General features: G+C 54.4%; 9 protein-coding genes across 9 annotated transcripts; 5 read left to right on the top strand and 4 right to left on the bottom strand.

The window, feature by feature from the left end:
* Positions 1-554: 554 nt before the first annotated feature.
* BDZ99DRAFT_468963 (uncharacterized protein) lies at positions 555-1,504 on the top strand. The gene has a single exon (XM_033721385.1). The coding sequence runs from the start codon at positions 671-673 to the stop codon at positions 1,259-1,261; it is 591 nt and encodes a 196-aa protein (XP_033569477.1). The 5' UTR covers positions 555-670; the 3' UTR covers positions 1,262-1,504.
* A 1,781-nt stretch (positions 1,505-3,285) lies between these two features.
* Positions 3,286-7,705, bottom strand: BDZ99DRAFT_551363 (uncharacterized protein). Its single transcript, XM_033727021.1, has 3 exons — positions 6,971-7,705; positions 4,147-6,752; positions 3,286-4,091 (listed from the first exon to the last, which is right to left on the bottom strand). The coding sequence occupies exons 1-3, from the start codon at positions 7,260-7,262 to the stop codon at positions 3,726-3,728; spliced, it is 3,264 nt and encodes a 1,087-aa protein (XP_033569476.1). The 5' UTR covers positions 7,263-7,705; the 3' UTR covers positions 3,286-3,725.
* Positions 7,326-9,828, bottom strand: BDZ99DRAFT_468960 (mitochondrial Rho GTPase). The gene is made up of 3 exons (XM_033721384.1): positions 9,730-9,828; positions 7,943-9,664; positions 7,326-7,893 (listed from the first exon to the last, which is right to left on the bottom strand). Exons 1-3 carry the CDS (start codon positions 9,733-9,735, stop codon positions 7,738-7,740), a joined length of 1,884 nt encoding a protein of 627 aa, XP_033569475.1. The 5' UTR covers positions 9,736-9,828; the 3' UTR covers positions 7,326-7,737.
* A 688-nt stretch (positions 9,829-10,516) lies between these two features.
* Positions 10,517-12,942, top strand: BDZ99DRAFT_206080 (WD40 repeat-like protein). The gene is made up of 8 exons (XM_033713289.1): positions 10,517-10,628; positions 10,706-10,833; positions 10,890-11,446; positions 11,509-11,676; positions 11,729-12,084; positions 12,131-12,416; positions 12,470-12,661; positions 12,712-12,942. Exons 1-8 carry the CDS (start codon positions 10,624-10,626, stop codon positions 12,793-12,795), a joined length of 1,776 nt encoding a protein of 591 aa, XP_033569474.1. The 5' UTR covers positions 10,517-10,623; the 3' UTR covers positions 12,796-12,942.
* Positions 12,943-13,678: 736 nt separating this feature from the next.
* On the top strand, positions 13,679-14,128 carry BDZ99DRAFT_576876 (uncharacterized protein; the record flags this gene model as incomplete). Its single annotated transcript, XM_033728621.1, has 1 exon — positions 13,679-14,128. One exon carries the CDS (start codon positions 13,679-13,681, stop codon positions 14,126-14,128), a length of 450 nt encoding a protein of 149 aa, XP_033569473.1.
* A 179-nt stretch (positions 14,129-14,307) lies between these two features.
* Positions 14,308-16,363, top strand: BDZ99DRAFT_492159 (carbon catabolite repression protein-like protein cred; the record flags this gene model as incomplete). The annotated part of the gene is made up of 5 exons (XM_033723148.1): positions 14,308-14,369; positions 14,454-14,597; positions 14,672-14,993; positions 15,046-15,486; positions 15,536-16,363. The coding sequence occupies 5 exons, from the start codon at positions 14,308-14,310 to the stop codon at positions 16,361-16,363; spliced, it is 1,797 nt and encodes a 598-aa protein (XP_033569472.1).
* Positions 16,364-18,415: 2,052 nt separating this feature from the next.
* On the bottom strand, positions 18,416-19,884 carry BDZ99DRAFT_401502 (glycoside hydrolase; the record flags this gene model as incomplete). The annotated part of the gene is made up of 3 exons (XM_033716233.1): positions 18,416-18,733; positions 18,804-19,358; positions 19,555-19,884. The coding sequence occupies 3 exons, from the start codon at positions 19,882-19,884 to the stop codon at positions 18,416-18,418; spliced, it is 1,203 nt and encodes a 400-aa protein (XP_033569471.1).
* Positions 19,885-20,140: 256 nt separating this feature from the next.
* BDZ99DRAFT_468955 (Pkinase-domain-containing protein) lies at positions 20,141-21,967 on the bottom strand. Its single transcript, XM_033721383.1, has 4 exons — positions 21,706-21,967; positions 21,097-21,611; positions 20,880-21,043; positions 20,141-20,830 (listed from the first exon to the last, which is right to left on the bottom strand). The coding sequence occupies exons 1-4, from the start codon at positions 21,740-21,742 to the stop codon at positions 20,569-20,571; spliced, it is 978 nt and encodes a 325-aa protein (XP_033569470.1). The 5' UTR covers positions 21,743-21,967; the 3' UTR covers positions 20,141-20,568.
* A 367-nt stretch (positions 21,968-22,334) lies between these two features.
* BDZ99DRAFT_360317 (uncharacterized protein) lies at positions 22,335-23,572 on the top strand (the record flags this gene model as incomplete). Its single annotated transcript, XM_033714669.1, has 2 exons — positions 22,335-22,602; positions 22,794-23,572. Coding segments are annotated over 2 exons (1,047 nt in total), but the record flags the coding sequence as incomplete, so codon positions are not given.
* Positions 23,573-23,578: the final 6 nt, after the last annotated feature.

Genomic DNA, 23,578 nt, shown 5'->3' with positions numbered 1-23,578 from the left:
GGACCGCTTCTATGAGACGTCCATGATAGCCAACCAGATTCTCATCGCCTCCCGCTAAAAAGCAACGCGCTTTACATCTCACCATCCAGACTCTATCTTCTTATTTCCGTGCTAGCGAATCTACTTCCCGCGCCGTATCATGATCTTCCCGCAGACTCCTTGCATCGCAGTGCAGCAGCTCAGCTCCACGTCGTCGATGCCTCCACATGTTCCAATACCAAGCGCCCGCCTTGCTCCCGAATTGGCTATGCTCCCCAAATTGGCGTCACCCATCGCTTCAATAGGAAAAAGGCTGTTCATTAACAGCTTCTGGGAATCTTTGACCACGTGAGCAGCTCCGCACCTGGGAATGAGCGGCAGATTCTCCCGCGAATGAGCGGTCTCAAATAACGATATGCCGCTCCATAGCAGCAGTAGGAGAATCGTGCTAATCTAGCGTCTGTTCTGGATGTACTGTGCCTCACGATGCTATCAGAGGGCGGAAATCTGCTCGTCAGGGAGCTTTTACTCCGATGATATCTAATCAATGTGCTGCGCTTTGCGTTCTGGATTAATTTGGGGAAGTATACTTTCTCCATGCCACCTCAAGTTTTTCAACCCCTTCATCAGCTGCTCTGTGCGGCCTCTCGTCTTCTACTTCAGCCAGCCAGCAGCGTGGTGAGTTCCTCATATGAGCGCCCTCACCCATGCTAATGGTGTACCCGTTTGTCGGATTTACAAGGACCCAGAAGCAATCTACGGCGATGCCAAAACCCAAGGCGCCACAGTTGCTTTCAATGTTCAGGACTCTTTGGTTATGCCCATAGCCTACTCCGACGTTGAGAAACTCGCAGACGAACACAACATCTACCTCCGTTCTAGTGGTCTGTGCAATCCGGGAGGAATCGCGACCTTCCAAAACTTCACTGCCTCAGATGTGAAGGCGATATTTGCTCTTGGCCATCGCTATAGCAAACCGCTTACGCCAGAATTGCTCGGGGGAAAGATGCCTGGGGTTGTACGCGTCTCTTTGGGTGCTATGAGTACGTTCTCTGACGTAGATACTTTCCTCGCTTTCATGTCAGAGCAATACGTCGAGAAGTATCAACCGATTGAGAGATCGCCGACGGTACTGGAGCCAGTGCACCTTTTAAGGCCAGCGAACCTCCCCTGCATCTACCATCCACCGCAAATTCGGCTTTCGTGGAAGAGCCTGCAAGTCGCTCTGTCCAGGAGGGCGAACAAAAGCTGCTCGCTCAGGTTAAAGCCAGCATGCGTTTGATGCGAGCGTTTCCTTCCTTTGGCAGCCATGTCAACAATCCGATCGCTATTTCAGCGTAGTTCTGCCCAGGCGGCCCTGGCAAGAAGGTAGGACCTTATACCATTATGCACATATCGTCATTTTCTGCTTACTTCAGCGTTACCCTATAACGTGTTCTACATGCATGTGGTGGTTACAAGCGAGTGGTGGCGCTTAATTTTTGGTGCGATTTGGACGTTTTGACACCCCAGCAATCTCAACAACCATAAAGTATTAAATAAGATTATATGAATGCATATAGTATTTAGCTCATTTCAATGGCTAGGCAATAGTTTGGAGTGATGTGTCTCTGTAATTCTATTATATCGTAGATCTTACCCAATGCTAGGGGGCCAAAACTCTACTATAACTAAATGTGGCCATCAAGAGACCCTAAAAATTTGTCTTATAATATTGAAACAGCTATGCATATCTTTATTCTAAGTTATAGATTCAAATCTTTTATAGTTGTTGAGGTTGCTGGGGTGTCAAAACGTCCAAATCGCACCAAAAATTAAGCGCCACCACTCGCTTGTAACCACCACATGCATGTAGAACACGTTAAAGTAATGCGAACGGACAGCCGTTTAAGTCTTCCGCAATATCTAATTTGTACAATAATGTTTGATTCTGGTCCGGCTCCTCTACACATACGCGGTCTTTTGCTCCATCTCTTTCGGCCGTGGTATTCCAAATGAACTCTAGGCCTCTTTCTGTTCCAAATCCCTTGTGTATAGCAAAGTTGCATGTATGCAAGGGCGTCGGGTGCACATTGTTGTTTCAGTTTTGTCGTCACCCTACCTACATAGACAGCCTATGGGTAGCGCCGTCTGGTAGCTCAAACGCCTACCCCAAAGGCCGCCGTTGGAAATGCCCTATGAGTAGTGTCTGTGGCTCTCAACCAGTGGCAAAGAGAGGGCCCATGGCCCAGCAGGGTGGTGGCAGTCAAACAGGTGCCAGGATGGGTTTTCATGGGGTGGAGACAAGAATTTTCGTGGCTCACATCGCCCGATGAGCAGATCGGCTTGCAACCAACAAGTGGCAGTGCCCGATAGTGCGTTGGTTGGAATCAAAAGGAGGGCCAGTGAGCGAACATGGCCCTGGGACTGTGGCGGCTGAACCAGCAGGCGAAAGATTTGCTTATGGGTGGGGATTGGGGATCAACAGACGCAGGACTTTCGGAATATGGTGTGGGGCGGATCAAAAAAGGACAGTGGGATCTGGCGATGGGCGGAGAGTGGGTTGGAGTTGGAGAGGAGGACAGCATGTAGATAATGATGATGTGGATTATTGCGTTAAGATGAAGCATAAGGATAGCTGACGGAGGCGCTGCTGGTGGCAGGTATTGCTTGGTGATCGATAAGAGATCAAGAGAAGATAAAGAACAGAGGATTAAAGAGTCGCAGAATTTGCGTAAAGAGATGATAATGGTTATGAGAACAGAAAACTCGATGCCACCGCAGACACCATTCGACTTGATCATCCAGGATTTCGATCCCGCCACCAAGACCGCACCACTCCATACAGATGTTCGGAGTTGATTTTAGATCCACTCCACCCATGGATGGATGGATACCACGATTTTAACCAGAATCGCGAACCTCAAACTAATCTGCCAATCCAAACCTGTGGCCGTAACGAAAGATATACCCGCCCACCTCACCTCGCACGTGATAGTCACCGAAGTCACCTGCCCCTTCACGCACACATGCACGTCATCAACACATCCTTTATCCTTATCCATAAACGGTAAATACATTAGACTAGATAGATCATGCCAACCCATCCCATCCCATCCATTCCTAGTCCTACTCCGCCCGTCTCTTTTCTAAGTCTTCCGTCAACGCTCAATCTGTACAAAGTCCCATATCCCGCTCTTACGCCCCACATATCGAACCCCCTATAAGATCCCTAGGTCCAAGAGCAGACCGAAGTAGTAGAAGTGGAAGACCCAACCGTGTTGATTGAGGTGAGGGAGGTTATGAACGGAGCGATTGGGGAAGTTGAAAAACCAAACATTATCGTACAGAGAAACAAAGTCCCGGGCCTACAGCCGGGCAGTAGCGACAGCATCAAGAAAAAAAGAAAAAATCAGCCTTCAGCAGCCAGCTCCCCACAAAGGGCACACAAGAAGACGTAAAAGCCCTAGTAAAAGGAAAAAGTAGCGCTCGCTATGCATTCATGAGTGCGTATGTGTCCCCGCCCCAAACGAGCTTGCTTCCAAAAATACGCCTTATCCGTCCTAAGCACACGATACGAGTTTCTGAGCACTTGGAAACAAGAACTAGAGGAAAGGAAAGAGGACCAAGAAGAAGAGCCATTTACATATTCGGTCTTGGAGGAAGGGAACATGAGAGCTGTCTCTGTTGTAATGTAGAAGATAATTTGATTTGATTGATTTATTAGAGTTAGATATTATACCACCTAACTGACTAGACCACTAGGGTCACCACATTTTGTTCTCTTCCGAGGGTGACTCGTCGTCGAACATGCCGTCACCGTAATACGGCGTTTGTGACGGAGGTGGTGACTTGCTTTGCGGGGTGTTGCGCGGTTGACCGAGATAGTCCTGCCCGCTAGAGACGCTGTAAGAATTTCCGTTTGAATTGCTGTGGGATTGCTGGGCGGCTTGCTGAGAGTGTTGAGAGTGCTGAGAGTGCTGGGAGTGTTGAGATTGCTGAGAGCGTTGGGTATGTTGTGATGCGCGGGAGTCGGGCCTAGCTTGGCCATGGCTATCGTGTTCGGGGACCTCCTGGTTGCCTTGATCCTCTTGAGCGCCTGGAGCCTTTTTGTTTTCCGCTTGGTCTTGCTGCTGTTTGATGTTAGTCTATGAAAGAAATTAAGGGTGGAGTCTCGAGTCGTCGTACTTGTTGATACCGCTGATACTGTGAAAACTCCTCAGGCTGGTCCTTCTTCTGCTGCTGAGCTTGCCGTTGCTGCTGCTTTTGTCCAATCTGCATCTGTGGGTGCATCTGCTGGACCTTGGCAAGGTACGAGTACATGAAGTTGCTGAGCAGGACCTGTGAGTAGAGTTCGCGGCGAGGATTGGCAAGCTTGATGTGCGCCATCCGGTAGATAGCACGCTCCTCCATGATCGAGAATCGCGTCCAGTTGTAGTCGATGTCGGGCTTGAGTATCCGTGGCGGTGGTTCTGGCGAGAGACCACGCATCGAGCTCCCCTTCTTGTGTGATGTTTCTTTCTCGGTTTTCTTTTTCTCACCACCAAACAACGAAGAGAAAATTCCACTTTTCTCTTTCTTAGTTTCGCCTCCAGATTTCCGCGTGCTCTCCTTTTTCCGTTCTTCCTCTAGCTTGAGACTTTCTCGGTCGATAACAATACTTTCCCTTCCCTTCGATCCGTCGATCGAAGACTGGAGTACATCGAGTCGGGTATTATCATGAGACTTGTCCACTACCTTGCTAGCTTTGATCTTGGCCTTTTTTGCAGCCTCCTTTTCTTCCTTCTCTTTCTGTTCCCGTTCTCTCTCCTTCTGCTTATCTTCGCCTCCTAATAGCCATCCCCAACTCGTCTTCCTCGATCCACCTTCGGCGTCCTTCTTATCTCTCGATTTCTTGTCAGACTTCTTCTCTTTTTCATCAGAAAACGTCGGGATGAAGGATAACGAATCGGTGCGTGTGCTTTGGTTTCCGGGCAGGGGAGAGGGATGTGAGGCCATGTCCTCAATTGTGCGGTTGTCGGTCTTGATAGGAGGGGTTCCTGTGCGATGCATAGGAGGCCTTGCAGGTTGCTGTCTCGGTGGAGGTGGTTGACGAGGCGGCGGCGCTTGAGATTGAATAGGGCGAGGCTGATGAGCTTCACGGGAGGAACTCCTTTCTGGTAATTGCAAGGACGACGACCTTTGCGGTTCCTGGGGCGGAGGCGGCGTTTCGATAATTTGAGGAACGGACTGAGGTGTGTAGCCAGGTAGCGGTGCTGTGGTACGGCCATTTGACGCAATGCGGGAGTGGAAAGATTTGGCTGGGAGGGACTTTCTTGATTGCGGCTCTGGTTCTTGCTCGGGTATGGATTTCGTGATGAGAGGTTGCTGAAATGGTTGATCTTCAGAAGATTTCCGTAGAGGTGGTGTTATGGGAGGCGATCGTTTCCGGCCAGGGCGTGAAAAGTTCTCCACAGTTTCTGGCCGCAGATGTATTGGCTCTGTTTGAACTCTGGTGAGTCCTATAGTAGGCAGGTCTGGGTGTTTGTTGTGCGTTGGAGAAGATACTGGTGACTCTTCCGTATCAGTTTCTGACTGTCGTCCAGCCATCCGTCTAGAGAATGGCACCCTTTCCCCCTTTCGAAGACTTCCACGTCGATAGTTTGTTCTTGTCGATCTCTTCAATGTTGGCTGGCCAGCTGACTTTGGTGGCAATATCGGCATGTCCTCGCTCGTGAGCTCAATACCCGAGTCGGTAGATGTACGAGCTGCTGAGTCAATGCTCATTCGGCGCATCATCGAGCTTGGATCCTCGACCAGATGTTCCAGCTCCTGCAAATCGGCCAAAGGCGTGCTTCCTTCGCCCTGTATCCTCTCAGATCTTTTTCTCTCCAATCTATCCGCCCCATCCCGGTAATTATTTGGCCCTTCAATCTGCCGCGACAGCATCGACTTCTTTCTTTTCAAAGATCCTGACCCTGACCCTGATCCAGAACGGCCTACACCATCTGGAGACAGCGAATCCTCTCCACCAGACCTCCGCCTTATTTTATCGACTTTTTCCTCAATAAATGTCTTGAACTCCTTCGGGGCCAACTCAGGATGTAGCCTTGCAGGAACCCAAAATAACTTCGATGGGTCTTCATCGTCGGTGAAGTTGGCGGGTGCAACTGATGGAACGCTGAAACCAGAGGAGAACGAGGGAAGATCGGGGTCCGAAGCATTCACGTCCATTGACATCCGCCGAATCGCTTGTAAATTACTCAGCTCCTGTGCCACCGCGGCCGGACTCGACTCGTAATCTATGTCATTTAGGGGGAACTGTTGGTTGGCGGTGTCCGAGTTGGTCCGGCTTAGAGGGGGTGGTGAGAGCGGGCTGGGGTCGTTCTCGCGTCCAAACGAGGAGGTGCGGGTGGACAGCATCTTGGGCCTTCCATTGACCTGCGCTGGGGGAGTCCTCTCGTTCGATTGTGTGCGGCTGAGCGGGGATCGCGGTGGAGAGCTGCGGGCAGCGTCGAATGAAGGGGGAGCGGTCTCGAGGGACTCGCCGAGGGGAGAGGATATGAAGCTCAGCGGACGCGAGTCGCGCTTGGGCAGGTAGTCATCCTCATCGCCGTACAGATCGCCGATGGCCTCGGTGACATGGTGATTGTCGTCGCTGATGGAGATTTGCGGAGCATGGCCGCGCCTGGCCTGATACATGAGCTCAAGCTCTCGTGCTCGAGTGGTGGACTGGGAAGAAGCAGGTGGGGTTAGCATCCGAACTGTACAGAGGGGCCAGCAGGAACGGGGAGCGGCGCGGTGTGGCTTCCGGCCTAGGGCAAGTGGACAGGTATGCGGCGGGCAATGGGGGAGGTGATGCGGTGGTGAAGATCACGGCGGCGTGGGTCGCAGTCGCGGGTTGGGCTCACCTGCATTCCTCACGGCGAGGGTGCTGCCACAGCGAGGGCGCAGCAGATGTGGGGGGCTCCGGGCAGCGGTCGAGTGTAGCATCGAAGGGCTCGTGGTGGAGAGAATAAGAATAGAGGAGCACCCTTTGCTTGCATGCCAGGGGAGGAGAGGTCGATGTGCAAGGTGCTCGGCGCGTTCGCTAAGGCCGCCCGGGAGCATCGGCGGCGGGACGATTCAAACCGCGAGTGACCGTGGGGAGAGAGCGAGGGTCTGGCACGGGGGCTCTTCAATCGCAGCAGTATTGGTGATGTTGTTCGACCAGCAGCGTGGTCAGTCTCCACTGGCTTCACGCAGAACAAGCGACTGAGCGGTGCAATCAAGGTAAGCTTCACCACCAGCCTGCTCAACCACAAGCAACCCCTCTTCAGGCTCATCCTTGCACGAGCCTCTCCAATTCGGACCTCAGTGCTGATGCCCGTTATGCGGCCTCCTTCCAGGACCTCCTATCTCATCTATGGTCTATGGCCAGGCCCCTCTCGGCCTCATCTACATCACCCGCACTGTCATAGGTCTACTATCTAAGCGCCGTGTGTTGAAGCGCCCAGATGCCGTTTATGTACCCATCCACACCAGCAACCGTCTAGCCTCGCGTGGCGCACTTGGCAAGCCTGAAGAGGGTCGAAGAAAGGACGCCGCATGCAGCAAAAATAGCAACAATTCGTCAAGTCACATGTGGAGATAAATAGCCACAAAGCCTCGAAAGGCTGCACGTGCAGTGAGGCAGAGCACCCCACCCCTTGCACATAATGCCGTGAGCTATTGCTGGAGGCATGCTATTATATATTACACACTACGAGTATCGACTCCTATCATCCAGGGTCCCTGCCGGCCTGCTAACCAACATCATGTCTACGCTGAAGCGGACAGATTTCGCTTCAAAATCACTATAGACACTGCCGCTACGCTAACAATCGCGGCCAGCGCAAGGTACAGGTTCGTGCGGTCGACGGGCTCATCGTCCAGCTTCGGGAATGCTGTCGATGGGTGAGTGGCGCTTTCGGCTAGCTGGAGCGGCGTCAGTGAGACAAGTACAACGGTGTAACAGGACACTTACATGGACAAACAGCTCCGAGATGCTGCCCCAGGTTGCACTGACATGCAGTGGCGCTGCCATATTCAACGCGCTGGTGTACTCGTCTGGCTGCTGCTCGCATCGCTGCATAGTCTTGTCCTGGTCAGCTTTGAGCGCAGTGTAAACTGCGGGTAAGAAGTCCAACTGAGGGAACTTCTTCCTCAGCTCGACGATATGAGCGAAGCTATCGGGCTCGCTGGAGTCGTATGTGTAGCACAGGAGATCACAGGCGTCGAGCTTGGCCTGGTTCTCTAGTATTGCTGGCTCGAGCTCGCCCAGCTCCTCGAGGATCAAGTAGCACTGTTTGCCTCCTTTCAGCTCGACACTGTTTACTGCAGTTCGAGGCTTGATAGTTGGGTGGTAGGTTTGGCTGAAGGGCCTGTTGAGGAATGCGGACAGGAGCGAGCTTTTTCCACTGCCTCCGGCACCCAGCACGTAGCATTTGAAGACATTCCGCTCGACTCTCCCTGGCTTGTTGCGTCTCTTGCGTGCTTTTGTGACTTTTAGTGCGGTAGTCGTGCCTCCTCTATCAGTGCTTTCGAATCCAAGATATGCGAGGTATTCCAAAGTCGTCTTGGGTTCTTCAAAGGTAGTCATGCTCCACTGAGCCAGCCAGCCCTGGAGAGTAATATACCCAGCTTCGTTCCGTACCGTGCACGAGGGAAAGGCAGAGTCAACCCAGGAGGGTGGGATTCCTGGGGTGGGGTTGAATAGGGCTTTGAGCTCCGAGTCATTCAATCCGCCATCGTTGTCCTTGTCGAAGAGCAGGAATAGATCCACGAAAAAGCGATATCCAGTGGGGCTGAGTTCTGCTGAGGAATACTGGGGCACGTCGAACTTGGGTCGTAGGAAGGTGTCCTTCAAACTGAGGCTGTCCGTGTAGTGGAACTTCCTCAATATAATCCATATAGTTTCATGGCGGCCCTTCTCCGCAAAAATCTTGTTGAGTACCAGAAACCCCTTCCCATCTATTCCCTCGTCACTGGCGGATTGCGGCGCAAACCGTTGTATTGACTGTTTGATATTGCGAAGGTCGTCATCTCCCAAGGGCTTCTCAAAGCATTTCATCTGGAAGTCGTGGATTTCGGCATCGTTCAGGTATCCGTCCTTGTCCTTGTCGCAGAGATGGAATACGCGCTGGAGGGCAGATACAGCTGCAGGTTTCAGGGCAGCTTCCTTTGCATCGTACAGCGGAGCTATAGGGTGTGTGACTGCTTTCTGGCAGAGGAAGAAGACCTCGTTGATATTGTGATGCTCCTTCGCACTCGTCCGTATGCACGAATCAATCTCCTTGAACTCGTTCATGACCGGCACCATCTCATCCGACACGACTTGCGGCGTTGTCCCACTGGACTGGAGATCTGATTTGTTGGCGCATAGCACGACCGGCACATTCACGCCCACAGTCCGGAAGTAGGGCATCCAAAACAGCGCAACCCGCTCATAGCTGTAGTGGTCCGAGTAGACCAAGAGTATCACATTGGACTTCCGCAGTTCCTTCCTCAATGTATGGCGCTCGTGTACTAATGCGGAGGTGTCGACGATGGTCGTGGTGACATTGTCCGGGGTGCCCAGGGTCGGCGGGAGGGTTACTTGGGGGAGGACGGGTTGGATTTTGGTGGTGACGAAGACATCCTTGACCAGCGAGGTGATAATGGAGCTCTTTCCGACTCCTTCATCACCGCATACACAGATTCGGACTGTGTGGGCGGACGAGTTAGCCATGGCGCGACATAGGTGGGAGATCAAGCTTGAGGGCGTGTACCTGTCGCCATGCTCAGGAGGCATGTTTAGAGCATCTCCTAGAAGTAGTGCAGGTGAAGCGGGGGAATGAGTGAGTGCGCTTGGTGAATGAAGCTCGAGTGTTTGCGCCGGGTGATGGGAGGGAGGGGTGCATCACAGGGCGGGCACCGCCCTGTCTTTCGGCAAGGGTGAGCTTGAACGCCTGACCAGGCTCCCTTGAATGTAAGTGGCAGTCAGCACTCCGAGATTACTCGCAGCGCTATTACCTTTGTACCTTTGTAGGTTTGCCTCAACTGTCGCTTTGCAAATTCTAATAATGTACCAGATGACCCCAAGCAGTGCTGGACAAGTGTCACGAGAGCGGAGCTCTAGAATGAAACTCGCACGCATACGTAGACTGCCACTTTATATTCAAGGGAGCTGCCAACCACGGTACATGGGCGCTCGGCGAAGAGGCCGTTAAGCCCGCTGGATCGGTTTGCGGGCGCTGGCAATGACTGGACCTGGGAACGACGCCGGGGTTGCATTTGATATCAGGAAGTGGCGCCTCCTTGGCCCGGAGTTACATCTTCAACGGCCCAAGGCCCTCCTTCTCCGCACACGCTCGCCAGTCTCGGCTGCAATCTTCCACCAAGAGCGGCCCTCGACTTCGAACTCGACACCAAGCTTGGGAGCAGGCATCCTTCCGTGCCTTCGCCCATACTAGCCGCAACTCGGGGCCCTCTGCGGCGCATGCGGACCTCGACGACACCTCATCCTCCCCATACCCCACATTACCAGGCCGCCTCCTGTCGCATTGCCCCATGGTTCTGGAAACATCGTCGCCGGTATTGGCCCAGCCGCGTGGATAGCAAAGAGCGAGAACAAGCGTCGCGACTCACAACCACGGTTCCTGAGTGCCGCGCCGAGTTTCGACCGCCATGTTGTAAGTCGCACGCATCAGCCCAATCATGCCACCAGGCTATCGCATGCAGTCACTGACCTCATGGGTGCTTTTGGCAGTGTGCTACCCCCTCCGCCCCGATACCCAGCTGCGGCGTACGGCAACCAGCCCGGGCAGCCGCTCATCGAAACCAACAACATCCTCACGCATCCCACGGGCCCGGAGCACCAGTTGGTTGTCGGAGAAGGTAATCTATGCTCTCGCAATTGCTCGTGTGATGTACTCACGCACGTATCACGGCAGGAACCTACGTCTTGAAGGACGCCCTCCTCCTCGCAACGCCGCCGCCTCACCCTTCTGAAGCCCCGATTCACAACAACAACCCCCTCGCGACTACGCTATCACCGCCCACGGCTGGCACGAAGCTCTCTGTATTAGTGCTCGCGCCGCGACAGCAATCGCATCCCCAATTGTTCCGCCTCACTACGAACAACAGCACCGTGTCGCAGATACCGCCGAGTATACAAGAGAGCCCTCATGAGGGACAGAGCCAAGCTAGCGACACAGCTTCGCACCCGCCTATGACAAATGGGGTAGGGTCGCTGGATGGAAGCAATGCGCCTGCATTTGGGGAAAGCAATCCTGTGCTATCATTACCGAACGGAAAAGACCTCAAGGATCCTCTGAAGCGGCGGAAACCGAAGAGTAATATCGTCAAGAGCAATTCGTCATTCGTATCGAGGGTCATTCCACACGAAGGCTTGACGAAACGGTTACAAGAGCATGACCCAAAGGGGATATATGTCTTCGCCAATGTGAACAGGGCTATGCAATGGCTGGACTTGTCTTCTCCTATAAAGGTAGGCTTCCCCACAGTTCGTCATCAGATGTCTGTGGTTGGCTATGTTAACATTCTGAACAGGAAGAGCACATGACCAAAATTCTCTTCACAAAAGCGCACCCACTTTGTCATGATATCCATCCAGGGACGAAAGGGCCTAACCATGTCGATATTGTGCTAGGGTTTTCGACAGGGGACATAATTTGGTACGAGCCCATGTCACAAAAGTACGTCAGGATAAACAAAAATGTAAGCAAGTGTCTAGCTTAGTGACTTCAGGGCGGATTTCTAACCTTTATAGGGCGCAATAAACCCATCAGCAGTAACGGAGATACGATGGCTCCCACATAGCGAGAACCTTTTCATTGCGGCGCATGCGGACGGGACATTGGTGGTCTACGACAAGGAGAAAGAAGATGCACCATTCGTGGCAGAGGAAGAATCACCATCATTGGAGAGGCTGAACGAGGAACAGAAGAAGGTTTCTCTAAAAATCAAGAAGTCGGTAAATTCGAAGAATCAGAAAACGAACCCGGTGGCTTGCTGGAAGGTGTCGAACTCGAAGATCAACGCTTTGGCCATATCACCAGACTCGCGGCATCTTGCGGTAGTTTCAGAGGACGGGTCGTTCAGGATCATCGATTACTTGAAGGAGCAGTAAGCACGACCAATGCCGAATGCGTGATTAATGCTGACAAGACAGATTACTCGACCTCTACAACAGTTACTACGGCGGCATCATGTGCGTATGCTGGTCGCCAGACGGCAGATACGTGGTGACGGGCGGCCAGGATGACCTGGTATCTATATGGTCTCTGGAAGACAGCATGCTAGTGGCGCGATGCCAGGGTCACAATTCATGGGTCACGGCTGTGGCGTTTGATCCATGGCGATGCGATGAGCGCAACTATCGGATAGGCAGCGTGGGGGAGGACTGCAGACTTTTGCTGTGGGACTTTAGCGTTGGCATGCTGCATCGACCCAGAGCGGTAAGCCTTCCTGGCCAACGCACCCCGAGACGGGTTTTGATCATGGTGTTTAGGCTTCAGTACGACACCGCGGCAGCGTGGCGTCGGCAACGCTCAAGGTCTCACGGACTCGCACAGACACATCGAGCAACAGCCGGCTGCGATCGAACTCTAACCTCACGTCGGCCAGCATGGCGGGCGAGGGCGAGGATACGGTCCACCCGGTAGAACCGCGGGCGCGCACGGCGATGCTGCCGCCCGTCATGGTGAGTTTACGTTGCAGCATCTGAAATGGGCTCCACTGACAGCTCGACAGGCCAAATCAATAGATGAGCATCCCCTCACGTGGCTGGGATTCGAGGAGGACGTGATTCTAACGACGTGCGCGACTGGTGAGTGAATTTTCTTCTCTGCAGGCAGATAAGCTTCGGGGCGGGTCGATGCGATGTCGTGCAGGAACCCGCTCCCTGTGCCACAAGCGATGCCGCCACTGCAGCGCCAGAGCACAGCATGTGCATGGCTTGACTGGTCTGGCGACGGCTGGCTGACAGCGATTGCAGGCCATATCCGCACCTGGGATCGACCCAAAGAGGGCGCTAGCAGCGACGACGGGGCATTGTCGACGACGTCGGCGAGCGCGAGTGCTGGGACGAGCAGCGGGTAGACCAGAGGCAGGCAGCGGCGTGTTCCTGTTTTTGATGCCTCGGAAAATACCCAGCCACGCCAGCGTACGGAACACAGTGGGGCGAGTGAGGTGTCGCAACGGGCGAGGCCCGAATTCTTCCGAGTCACATGTGTCTTTGTTTGCAGGCGGCTTCTTCAGCCCTACGCGGGGCTCCACCCTGTATGATAGCGGACGGAAATGGATTGTTGGCGGCTTTGCACGTGCGGCGGTGGGGACGGGTTGTTGTTGAGCATCGAAAACGTGGTTCCGGCGGTTGAAAACGTCGTCAGTGGGCGGCTCTCGCGCCGAGAAAGGGCCATTGCCGGTGAGACAGCAGATAGCGAGGCTCTCGCCGGCGCGCAATCTGCGGGCTGCTGCGCGTCGTGGCCGCTATCTTGAGCAATTGCGGGCCTCGCGAGGAAAGCAGCGGCTAGCAGCGTGACAGGCAAAGTTGCTGCGGGCCGAGGCGCGACCTGGGAGGATTCCAAGGTTCGCGGTGCGGTGCTCAGTGCTTGTCACGGGCGTGGCGCAGATGGCAGACAAGCTTTTCGCGCGGCGGGCCAATGGCGGCCGGGGCCGAGGAATGGCCTCAGACAGAGCTTGATGCAGCAATTTGGCCATGACGGCCGCAGCGATAACACGCACAAACGGGACACCCATCCGGCGGCCGTGGGTACCAGCGCCCAGACAGCTGTCGCTCTGGCGGCGGCATAAGACGAGACACTGCCCAGCGGCGGCTGCATCACGCTCGCTCAGCACGCCTGGCACGCCTGGCACGCCTGGCACGCCTGGCACGCCTGACACGCTTCCCGACTCTGATAGCTGCAGCCTCGCCCCTCGCGAATCGCATCCTCGCGTCCTCTGGCCCAAGGGACCCCTATCGCACCACCGTCCACCCGAGACCCAGTCCGCGCGCGCCGTTCGGCATCCTCTGTTTGTCCAGCCGAACGCCCTGCCGCGCCAGCCCACCACCACCAACTGCACCGAAGCAGCACTTCCAGCCGGTGTCGGTGTCTGCTTGCCCGCCGTGTCGTCAACGGCAGCACGGCAGCTGCTGCACCACCAGTGACCAGCGTGGGATGAGGCTTGCTCTCCCGTCGAATGATCCGTAGCCCTGCGCCTGCCGCCGTCATCCAGACCCCCAGTCTCTCCGCGCCCCCAATTCTTTTTCTACCGCGGCCGCACTATTACAACACCCCGCCCGTGAAGCTGAAGTCCCAAGCAATCCCTTCGTGAGAGTCTGCAATCATGGTTCGCGGTCCGGTTGGCGTCTTTGGCAGCGCAGTCTCGCGGCCGACGCTCGAAATCCTGTATGTACCCATGTACCACCATACCAACCTTCCTAGCGAGCATCGTGAAGAAAAATACGCGGAAGCTGACTCCCACTGCACCAGGCCAGACTCCCCCTTCGTCGTCCTCTATGGCCTCCCCTCCGAAGCCCAGCAGGTCGAGCTCACCGGCAAGCTCGTCCTCACCAACCACGAGTCTATGGCCGTGAGGGGCATAAAAGTGAATTTATCCGGCATGCGCAAGATCTCGTACGTACCCGTACCACCGCAGCCCCACAACCCACACACGCGACTTGCTGACCTTGTGCCCCGTGGCACTGCAGGTGGATGACCAACACTGTGACGCCGCAGCCCATTGTGTCCAAGCGGACCTTCCTGAAGGACGAGCTTAACCTGTTCCCTGCTGACGGTGTGAAAAACAAAGCCCACAAGATTAACCCGGGCGTCCACGAATGGACCTTCAAGTTTATCATTCCAGGCGATGCGGACGAGAGTGTCGAGGGGCTGGTGGGAAACTACATTGTCTACAATCTGAATGCCGTGGTGGACAGGGGATATATCTCGAAGCAGATATGTGCAACAAGGCATGTGCGGATTGTGCGGACGCTGGGGCAGGACCTCATGGAGTCTGTGCCAATGGAGCAGGTAAACTGTCCAGAGATGACTAGGAGAGTCAATTGCTGATAAGGACTTGCAGATCAACGAAGATATCTGGGGCTCAAAATTGGCCTACAAGATCACCGTTCCTCAGAAAAACTACATTATCGGCACCTCGATCCACGCCGACTTCGTCCTGGTTCCTTTACGGAAAGGCGTCGAGATTACGACCATCAAGTTGGAAGTAGTAGAGCATATGGTCCTGACCAGCGAGTACACCGGGCGCACTATCTCACATGCCAGAGACCAGGTCGTAGCTTCAACAGAGAGCAACATGCCCGAGAATTCTGCGAATCTCGTTCCCGACGGTGCTGAAGAGGGAGATGAGCTGTTCGACGAGTCACACCGCTTTTCGATGACCCTGGAACTCCCTCGATCACTGAAGTCATGCAGGCAGTCGGTGGATACGGATCACATGAAAATCGTGCACAAACTGCGATTATACGTGAATCTGCACAACCCCGAGGGGCACACGAGTCAGGTCAGTAAATATCAAATCCACAACTAGGGCAGTTTCTGACTTTTCTTAGCTTTTGGTCAAAAACCACCTCCATCTATTCATATCACCCAATCTTCCACCCAATGAGGACCAGAGCGTGCTCATCGATCACAACATACTCTCTTCCAATGCTTTGCGGGACGAAGCGAATCAGACTGCCCCACCTCTATACGGACTACATCAGCTTGATGAGCTCTACAACGGCATTGATACCAGCGGCTTTATGACCCCTGGTGGCGCCAATAGTGGATTCAACACGCCCTTCTACAGCCAGAGTCGAAGTGGATCCAACGAGGACATCCCAACGACCCTTGATGCGGTTGCACATGAAGACGGCCCTGGCGCTTCTGCCAGTGCCCTCCACACCCGTCTCAGCAACCTCAGCATGGCCCAAAATGGCCGACAAGCCCGGTTCATACCGCCCAACAATACGGATAGAGGTAGATCATTTCACTCGTCCGGCAATAGCACACCCCACACCGAAGACCAAGGCAGCAGCAGCCAGCCCAACAGCTATCGCTCTGGCAGAGGCTACTTCGACATGACGAGGGGCAGTGCCAACCCCGTCGAAGAGTCCGGTTCTGCCGAATACAACATGGAAGCTCTGTCCAAAATCCCCAGCTACAACACCGCCGTCCGCACTCCTGCTCGCACCCCTCTCAGCGAGAATCTCCCAACCTACGAAATCGCGACAAGTAGACCCGCAAGCCCTACCCACACTCCCCGTAGCGACCACAACACGCCGTCACCCGCCCGCAGTCTCGACACCCTCACCGAGGAGACAGAACGCAATACTGAGCTGAACTCGCGGCGAGCTTCACCTACGCGTGAGGCCGCTGGGTCCGGCGAACAGAGGTAACGCTGCCTTTTGTTTTCATTCTTACAGAATCACACACCTTCACATTTTACCCCTTTTCTTCCCCCATACTCCACTCCTGTACCCCCAAAATCACATCACACACATCATCTTCATCCCCCAATTGTAAAAAAATCCCGCATTAAACGCTGGCGCTTCCTTCGGCGCACCTGTAGACCGGCCTCGCAGCTGTCATCACCGCCACCGGTAGCCGTCACGCGGGCGGCGGACGCTTCCACCCCATCCCGATTTTTCACGGACGAACTACGCTGTCTGCCATCGTCGTTCCACGCGGTCTTTGATACCCATATCCATATCCACACCCGCGCCCGTGCCCCCAGTCCCGCTTCCGCGCCCACTTCCACTTTCTTCGTCCATTCCGCGCTTAAGAGGGCTTTCGGCTCACGCCGGTATTCGCAATAGACTTTTGCAACAACAAGATACACATGCATCGCCACAACTCCAGCACCAAAACACACTCCCGCTCCCGCTACCGCATTTATCACCAACGCCATCTAGTAATTCGACCGCTAGCACCCGCAGCTCGTCCTACACGACTTCGAGTTCTTCTCCGCCCCCCTCGCCTCCTACCTCATCACACAAGTTCCGCCGCGATATCTTGGGGAGAAGGAAACCTAAATCGGCGGCCCCGGGCGGGTTTTGGGGCGCGGCGTCGCATTTTCATCATCAGCGGCATGCGCATTACACGCGCTCGCCCTCGCGGTCGTTGCCGAGTTCGCGGCCGGGGAGCGCCCAGGAATCTAGGGTCACGTTTATGGTTGCCGAGGGGCCGAAGGTGGAGAGGGTGGATGAGCAGGTGGTCAGGGCCGAGGTGGGGGATTAGAACTGGGCGGAATAGAGAAAAGGGGCGAGAAAGGGGGGGGGGGGTTGGTTAAGAAGGAGAGATGCATTAGGGTGGAGTTTTACAGGAATTGGGAGAGCTTTATGAGTATTTTTAATGAGTGGGTGGATAGAGTTTGGGACGTCTAGCATTGGCGATTGGGGGAAGATACCATTATGCGATTATGCTTCTTCATCCAGGGGCTTTTCTTCTTTGCAGTGATAATAAGAAATTAAAAATGACGATGATGATGATGACGAGCTGTTTTTGAGAACTGATCTTGTATTGGCCTGATCATACACCAAAGGTCAAAGAAACTAGCTCAAAACTCCTTAGTAAAATCCCCCGAATTTCCCGGCTCGCAGGTATCACGTCCAGCCGCGCAAAATCTCACTCCCTACATCTGGCACAACCCAACTGGAGCAGCTCTCAGCGGAACAGTTGCTGGGAGAGAGAGATGCCCTTGATCGCTTTCACAAGCTTCAAACCTTCACTCTCATTCTTTTCGACAGTCACATGCCGATCACATGCCAAACCCCCCCCCCCTCCTCCCCATTTCGCAAAACACGCCTTCTGGACCCGTCCTGCACAAGCTCCGCCGCCCTCGAACAGAAACCCGTAAATCCCTTTCAGGGCCTCCTTGCGCACGTCGCTGCGCCGGCGGTTCCGAGGCCAGAGCGCCGGGTGCTGGGTCACGTACCGTAACGTACTGTACATACATCACGAAAATCGGAAATCTTTGGAATGAGTGGCGGCAAGGTCTGCAGATTCGAAAACAGAAAGTCCATCCCTCGGCGAGGCTCCTTTTGACGGTCAGAAGATCCTATTGTAGACCCCAGACCGACAGCGGGCCGGCCCGGCTAGCTGGCTGGCTAGCTCGGCCGATTTGGAGGCTGGAGGTCGGCTGATGGGGGCCGGTGGGGAGACATGGGGTAGAGCGTGGTGGCGCCATGGGTCGATGGGGCGATGGCTGGGGAAATCGGGGGGCGGTGTGGTGGGTGAGAGAGTTCCGAGATGCCGTGGCCGTAGCCGTAGCCGTAGCCGTGCCGAGCTATAGACGCGGAGGTTATACGGGGTGTGTTTGGGGTATGAATATGCATTCCGGTTGAGAGCAGGAGATCGCTGTGGCGGTGCATTCGACCCGGGGTAGTGTCGTCTTCTTTTCGTCTATCCCAGACATTCTTGCATTCGGTTGGAAAGCGAGCTTTCCCATCTCAGCTCTCAAACAACAGCCCAGCTGCAATTTCTACGTTCCCGTCCGTCGCGTTCAGGGCTGCCACGGCTTCCTGTCTCGAGAATCCTATGACTGTGAGTGATTCGATTGATTCCACGGGCCAGGAAACAGGCGGGGTGGGCAGAGATGCGATGATTTGACCCAGATTCGCCCCGGACAACCCAGGTGCTGTAGAAGCTGGAGGATCAGGCGTTCGAAGGACGGTTCCGAGGCCGCCGACCCATCCGGCTTGCCCATCTGCGCCGTTACTCACGGTCTGGAGATGGACTTTATCCTCGCCGCCGCCGGCGTTGAAGTACTATGATCAAAAGTCAGCCTACGCCGTCCAATTACCCCACATCATATCCCGTTCTTGTGCCTAGACTTACCTCCCATCCCATTACCCCCCCAAACCCCTCCCCACGGTCCTTATACCGCGCCCTTAGTAGTCCCAATACTTCTCTTAGCTTCCTTAACTCCACATATCCCGCCCCGTTCCCCGGATTCGTTACCACGCCCACAACTACCTTCCGCGGATGCCACCCCGCGGCCACAATCGCATCGTACCACTGACTACTCCCCGCGTCGCCCCACCCGCAGTAGAACTGCGTGTTATACCAGCTCACCTCCTGCCCAGCCGGCGAATTCTCGAGAGCCGGGTAGCTGAAGCCTGAGAGATGTGGTAGGGTGGGATGGAGCGGGTTCGGCGTTGGATTCGGGGAGAGGAGAGGTCGTGGATGGAGATGAGCGTGGGCGGGATCGGGAAGGAGTGCCGTGGCGACGGGGGCGAGGGTGATGAGGAACTGGGGGCCGAAGTCGCTTCGGAGGCGGTGGATGAGGCGTTGAGCCGTGGAGAGGGATATTTGTTCTTCGACATCGAGGTCTAGGCCGTCGAGAGCGTGGGTGCTTATTATGGCATGGAGGGGGCGGTAATAAGACTCGAACTGATGGATATTAGTTAAAATGAAAATGTGATTTAGGGGGTCGAGGATTGGGGAAATTGTGGAGTATGAGATTGACTGGGCGTGGGGTGCTTTGAATCTCAATTCCACGTAGCAGAATGAGAGAGATTTCCGCCCAAACTCCCCTCCCTCTCTAGCTCTCTTACAATCCGCCTCTTAAAGGAGACGTGAGACTCACACTCTCATCTCCCCCACTCAGCCTCTCAAAGCTCCCTCTCGCCGCACCTCCCAGCATCCCTAGCACCTTCACCCCAGTCCCCTGCAACCACTTGACCTCGCTCCACAGTGTCTTGAACTTCTCCGCACTGGGTGGGTCATCGTTGAGCGTGATATTCCCCGGGCCCTCGTTGAGATGGATCGCAGCAACTATAACGTGCGTGACGCCGGTATTTTGCGTGATGAGGGGCAGGAGCGAGATCGGGTTGCCACTGCCATCATGGTGGGTTTGGGCGTAGAGGACTAGCCGCGGACCCGTGTGGTGAGGGAGGAGGGTGGGTGTAGGTGGCATAGTCGTTGTTGTGCCTCGTGTAAGACTGGAGATGAAGTTGAAGCTTGGAGGGGAAATCGTGGCGTTGGTAGCTTCGTAAGGCTGAGTGTGGGGTTTGGTTTTGACTTTGTGAGATGCCAGAGTCTGCAACATAATGTAAACATTTGCTGCAATATCCGCAAAACTATTACACTGGTTTGCCGCTGTGCGGGGAGCTTCATAGTTTTTCCAGCATTTCGAATAAGGCGGAATTTTAGTATTTTGGACAACTAGTAAACTCGCATTAGAAGTGTATCCCCTCGGATTCTATTAGTACGTTGGAGCCTCACAACCAGTGGCAGGAAAGTGTACGGTATGTATGGCAAGGCACTGTACTTCCTGTAGTGGTAGTCATACAAAGGCATGCACTGACGAACACGTTGTAAACATCACCTCCATAACGAGCGCGTCTATCCAAAGCACGAACGAGTTCATGCAAATACAAGGTAAAGAGTCAGTGAGACTATTGCGCAGGCTCCCAAAACGCCTGGTGCCTGCCTCACTCCCTTCCCATGTGTATGCCATCATGCATCAAGATATAATTGAGACAGCAAACCCATAGCTCTACCCGAGCCCCATCCCACCCTGCAGCTATTCCCAAGAATGCCTACCCCCAGAACTCCGTAGCTGCAACATCGTCATCATACCAGCCTTATCTTGGCAGCATTAATGGTAACCATTATATGGCACCCCGACATAGCCGGCAGGAGGCTTTCCCGTGAAGTATGGGTGGATTACTGCTTGCTTAGCTGAGATACGACCAGCGGGATCATAGACTAGGAGAGCGTCGAGTAGGTCCAGGCCAGCATCGTCCAAGGTGGTGACAACAGTTGCAATATCCGTCCGAGGCCACTTCGGGAAAGAAGGCTTGAAGTCAGGGAACGAAGTAACACCCGGCCATTCAGCTTCAGTCGGAGTTCCCAGGACACTATATGGAATTAGAGTTTAGTCGAACATGATGGTTGAGCATGACATACCGGAAGATCTTGAAGATTTCGTCGATCTCCGAGTCACCAGGGAATAGTGGCTTTCGCGTGCACATCTCGGCGAAGATACATCCAACAGACCACATGTCGACACCAGTGGAGTATTGGCGGCCGCCTAGCAGGATCTCCGGAGCGCGGTACCAGAGGGTGACGACCTGTGATGAATTAGCACTGCATGTTTAACTGATCAAGCTGGGATTGGTAGTACCTCATGTGTATATGTCCTCAATGGCACACCGAAAGCTCTCGCCAGGCCGAAATCCGCCAACTTCAGGTTGCCATCCTTGTTGATCAACAGATTCTGCGGCTTCAAGTCGCGATGTAGCACCCGGTGAGCATGGCAGTACCGGATACCCTCAATCAATTGTCCCATGAACTTCTTGACCATGTCGGGTCCCAGGCCGAGAGTCTGCAGCGCGGGTCCAGTGCCGTCTGGGAGAGCCTTGCCACGACCACCCTGGTTCACCGGGAGGGCCTCCATGTACTTCTTCAGATCTAGATCGAGGAATTCGAAAACAAGGTAGAGCTTGTGGCCGTCGGCATGGACAATGTTGAGGAGGCGGACGATGTTGACGTTGTTCATCTCCTTCAGGAGGGATATTTCCCGGATTGCGGTGCTGGGGACGCCTTCATCTTCGGCCTCTAGACGAATCTTCTTCAGCGCGACGATGCGCCTGTCCTTGTGCGTGAGGTCAATAGCTTTGTACACGACTCCGTAGGTGCCTAAGTGCGAGGTAGTGTCAGCATTGAGCTCGTGTAAACATCGTGGACTAATGGGTCTCTCGCGAGATTTAAGCTGCTTGAAAAGGGATCTTACCCTCTCCGACCTTCTCCATCTTCTGGTAGTTTTCCATGACGAATTGCTAAGCTGGGAATAGTATGTGCGGTGGGTAGGTGTGGTTCGGGTTCGATGGAGTACAGCTGTGTTTGTGCTGCGGGACAATTTAGGGAGCGAGCTCCGGAACGACTGGCAGGGTTGCTGGTGAACGAGGGGCCGCCCGGATGTAGCGAAGGTGTAGAATGGCCGGCCGTGGAAAATGCAAACGCGGTCCTGTGTGTTAGTAGTGAGCAGCGAGGGCGGTGGAAGAGTTTGGCCGTTGCTGGAGGGGGCGTCTGTGAGTAAACACTTCGCGGTTCCAAAACGCGAACAGCCTTGGCGCTGGCATCCATACAGAATTCACCATCCATAGATCATCACATCTTTTCATCCATTAATCCAAGGGGATCTAAAGCGTCTCAGCTGCACGAGTGAGGTATCACGAACCTTTGTTAGACCGTCCAATCTCGACAGTCAGGTTTGTGGAATCCTATTCCCGCAAAGTTGGTAGAATACCTCTCGGAGGTGCTTCACAAACTTACATCCATTGGAAATTACCATCATATATTGTGAGATATCAAGCAGGATACTCGACAGCAAATAGCATGTCTGAGACGTCCTCAAAGTCCCTCGACCCCCATGAGAGGCCTCCAGAACACATTAAGAATGTCTACAAAACCTATCAAAAGATGAAGCCAAAAGATCTGGCTGTAGACCCAAACATCATAGACTTCACGAGAGGATTATCAGAAACACAGCAGGCATCTATCAAAGTCATTGCTAAACTTGAGCCCGAGAAGCTCAAAAAAGCTTTCCGCGATTTCGAAAGTAGCGAAGGCAGCTTCAGCGACGAGATCACAACGCCAATTAGAGTGTACGAGCACTCAGATATGCCAGGTAAAGAGCACCTTTCCCATATCAAGCTTCCAAACTATTACTGTTTTCCTATCATCTCTCATCGCTCATCTCGCATATTTCATTCCCTGCTATACTCTATATTTTGGAGCATAGGTTTTCAACAATCTTTGCAACCACTCAAACACAAACTCATCAACCTTTCTTATTATAATACCCCTAACACAACGCAGGCCTCCACATCTTCCCCTCCCTCCTCCCAGCCTCCACCCAACGCACCCTCCTCACCCGCCTCCTCCATCGCGACCTCTCCAGCCCGTCCCACCTCACAAACCTCCACACGCACTACACCCTCACCTACCCGCCATCCCCTTCCTCGTTCTTCGCCCACCCTCCCTCCTCTCCCCTCACCATCGCCACACCCCTCACACCCACCATCCACCGCCCCCTCCCCATCTCCCCGCTCCTAACCCGCAAGCTCCGCTGGCTCACCCTCGGCGGCCAATATGACTGGACCGCCAAGTCCTACCCTGCCACCCCTCCGCCGCCGTTTCCCACCGACATCGCCGCGCTTCTCGCCTCTATCTTCCCCGAGACGCGGCCGGAAGCCGCGATTGTGAATCTGTACACGCCTGGCGATACGCTGTCCGTGCACCGGGATGTCGCGGAGGGGAGCGAGAGGGGGCTGAGCTCGGTGAGTTTGGGGTGTGAGGGGGTTTTTGTGGTTGGGTATGGGAAAGGGGATGGGGAAGGGGAGGGAGAGGGGACGGTGTTGACGTTCGGGCTGCCGTCGGGAAGTGCGGTGTATATGAGCGGCGAGGCGCGGTGGGCGTGGCATGGGGTGCCGCAAGTGGTGGCGGGGACGTGTCCGGGGTATTTGGCGGATTGGCCGGCGGAGGAGAAGAAAGAGGAGGAAGAAGGGAAGGGGGGAGAGGAAGGGGAGTTCGAGGCGTGGAGGGGGTGGATGGCGAATAAGAGGGTTAATTTGAATGTGAGGCAGATGTGGGATTGAGTCTGC

This window comes from Mytilinidion resinicola, assembly GCF_010093595.1.
Source record: "Mytilinidion resinicola strain CBS 304.34 unplaced genomic scaffold BDZ99scaffold_32, whole genome shotgun sequence".
Classification (NCBI taxonomy): domain Eukaryota; kingdom Fungi; phylum Ascomycota; class Dothideomycetes; order Mytilinidiales; family Mytilinidiaceae; genus Mytilinidion; species Mytilinidion resinicola.
The sequence above is the reverse complement of the archived record's forward strand: the minus strand, read 5'-3'. Positions and strand labels throughout refer to the sequence as shown.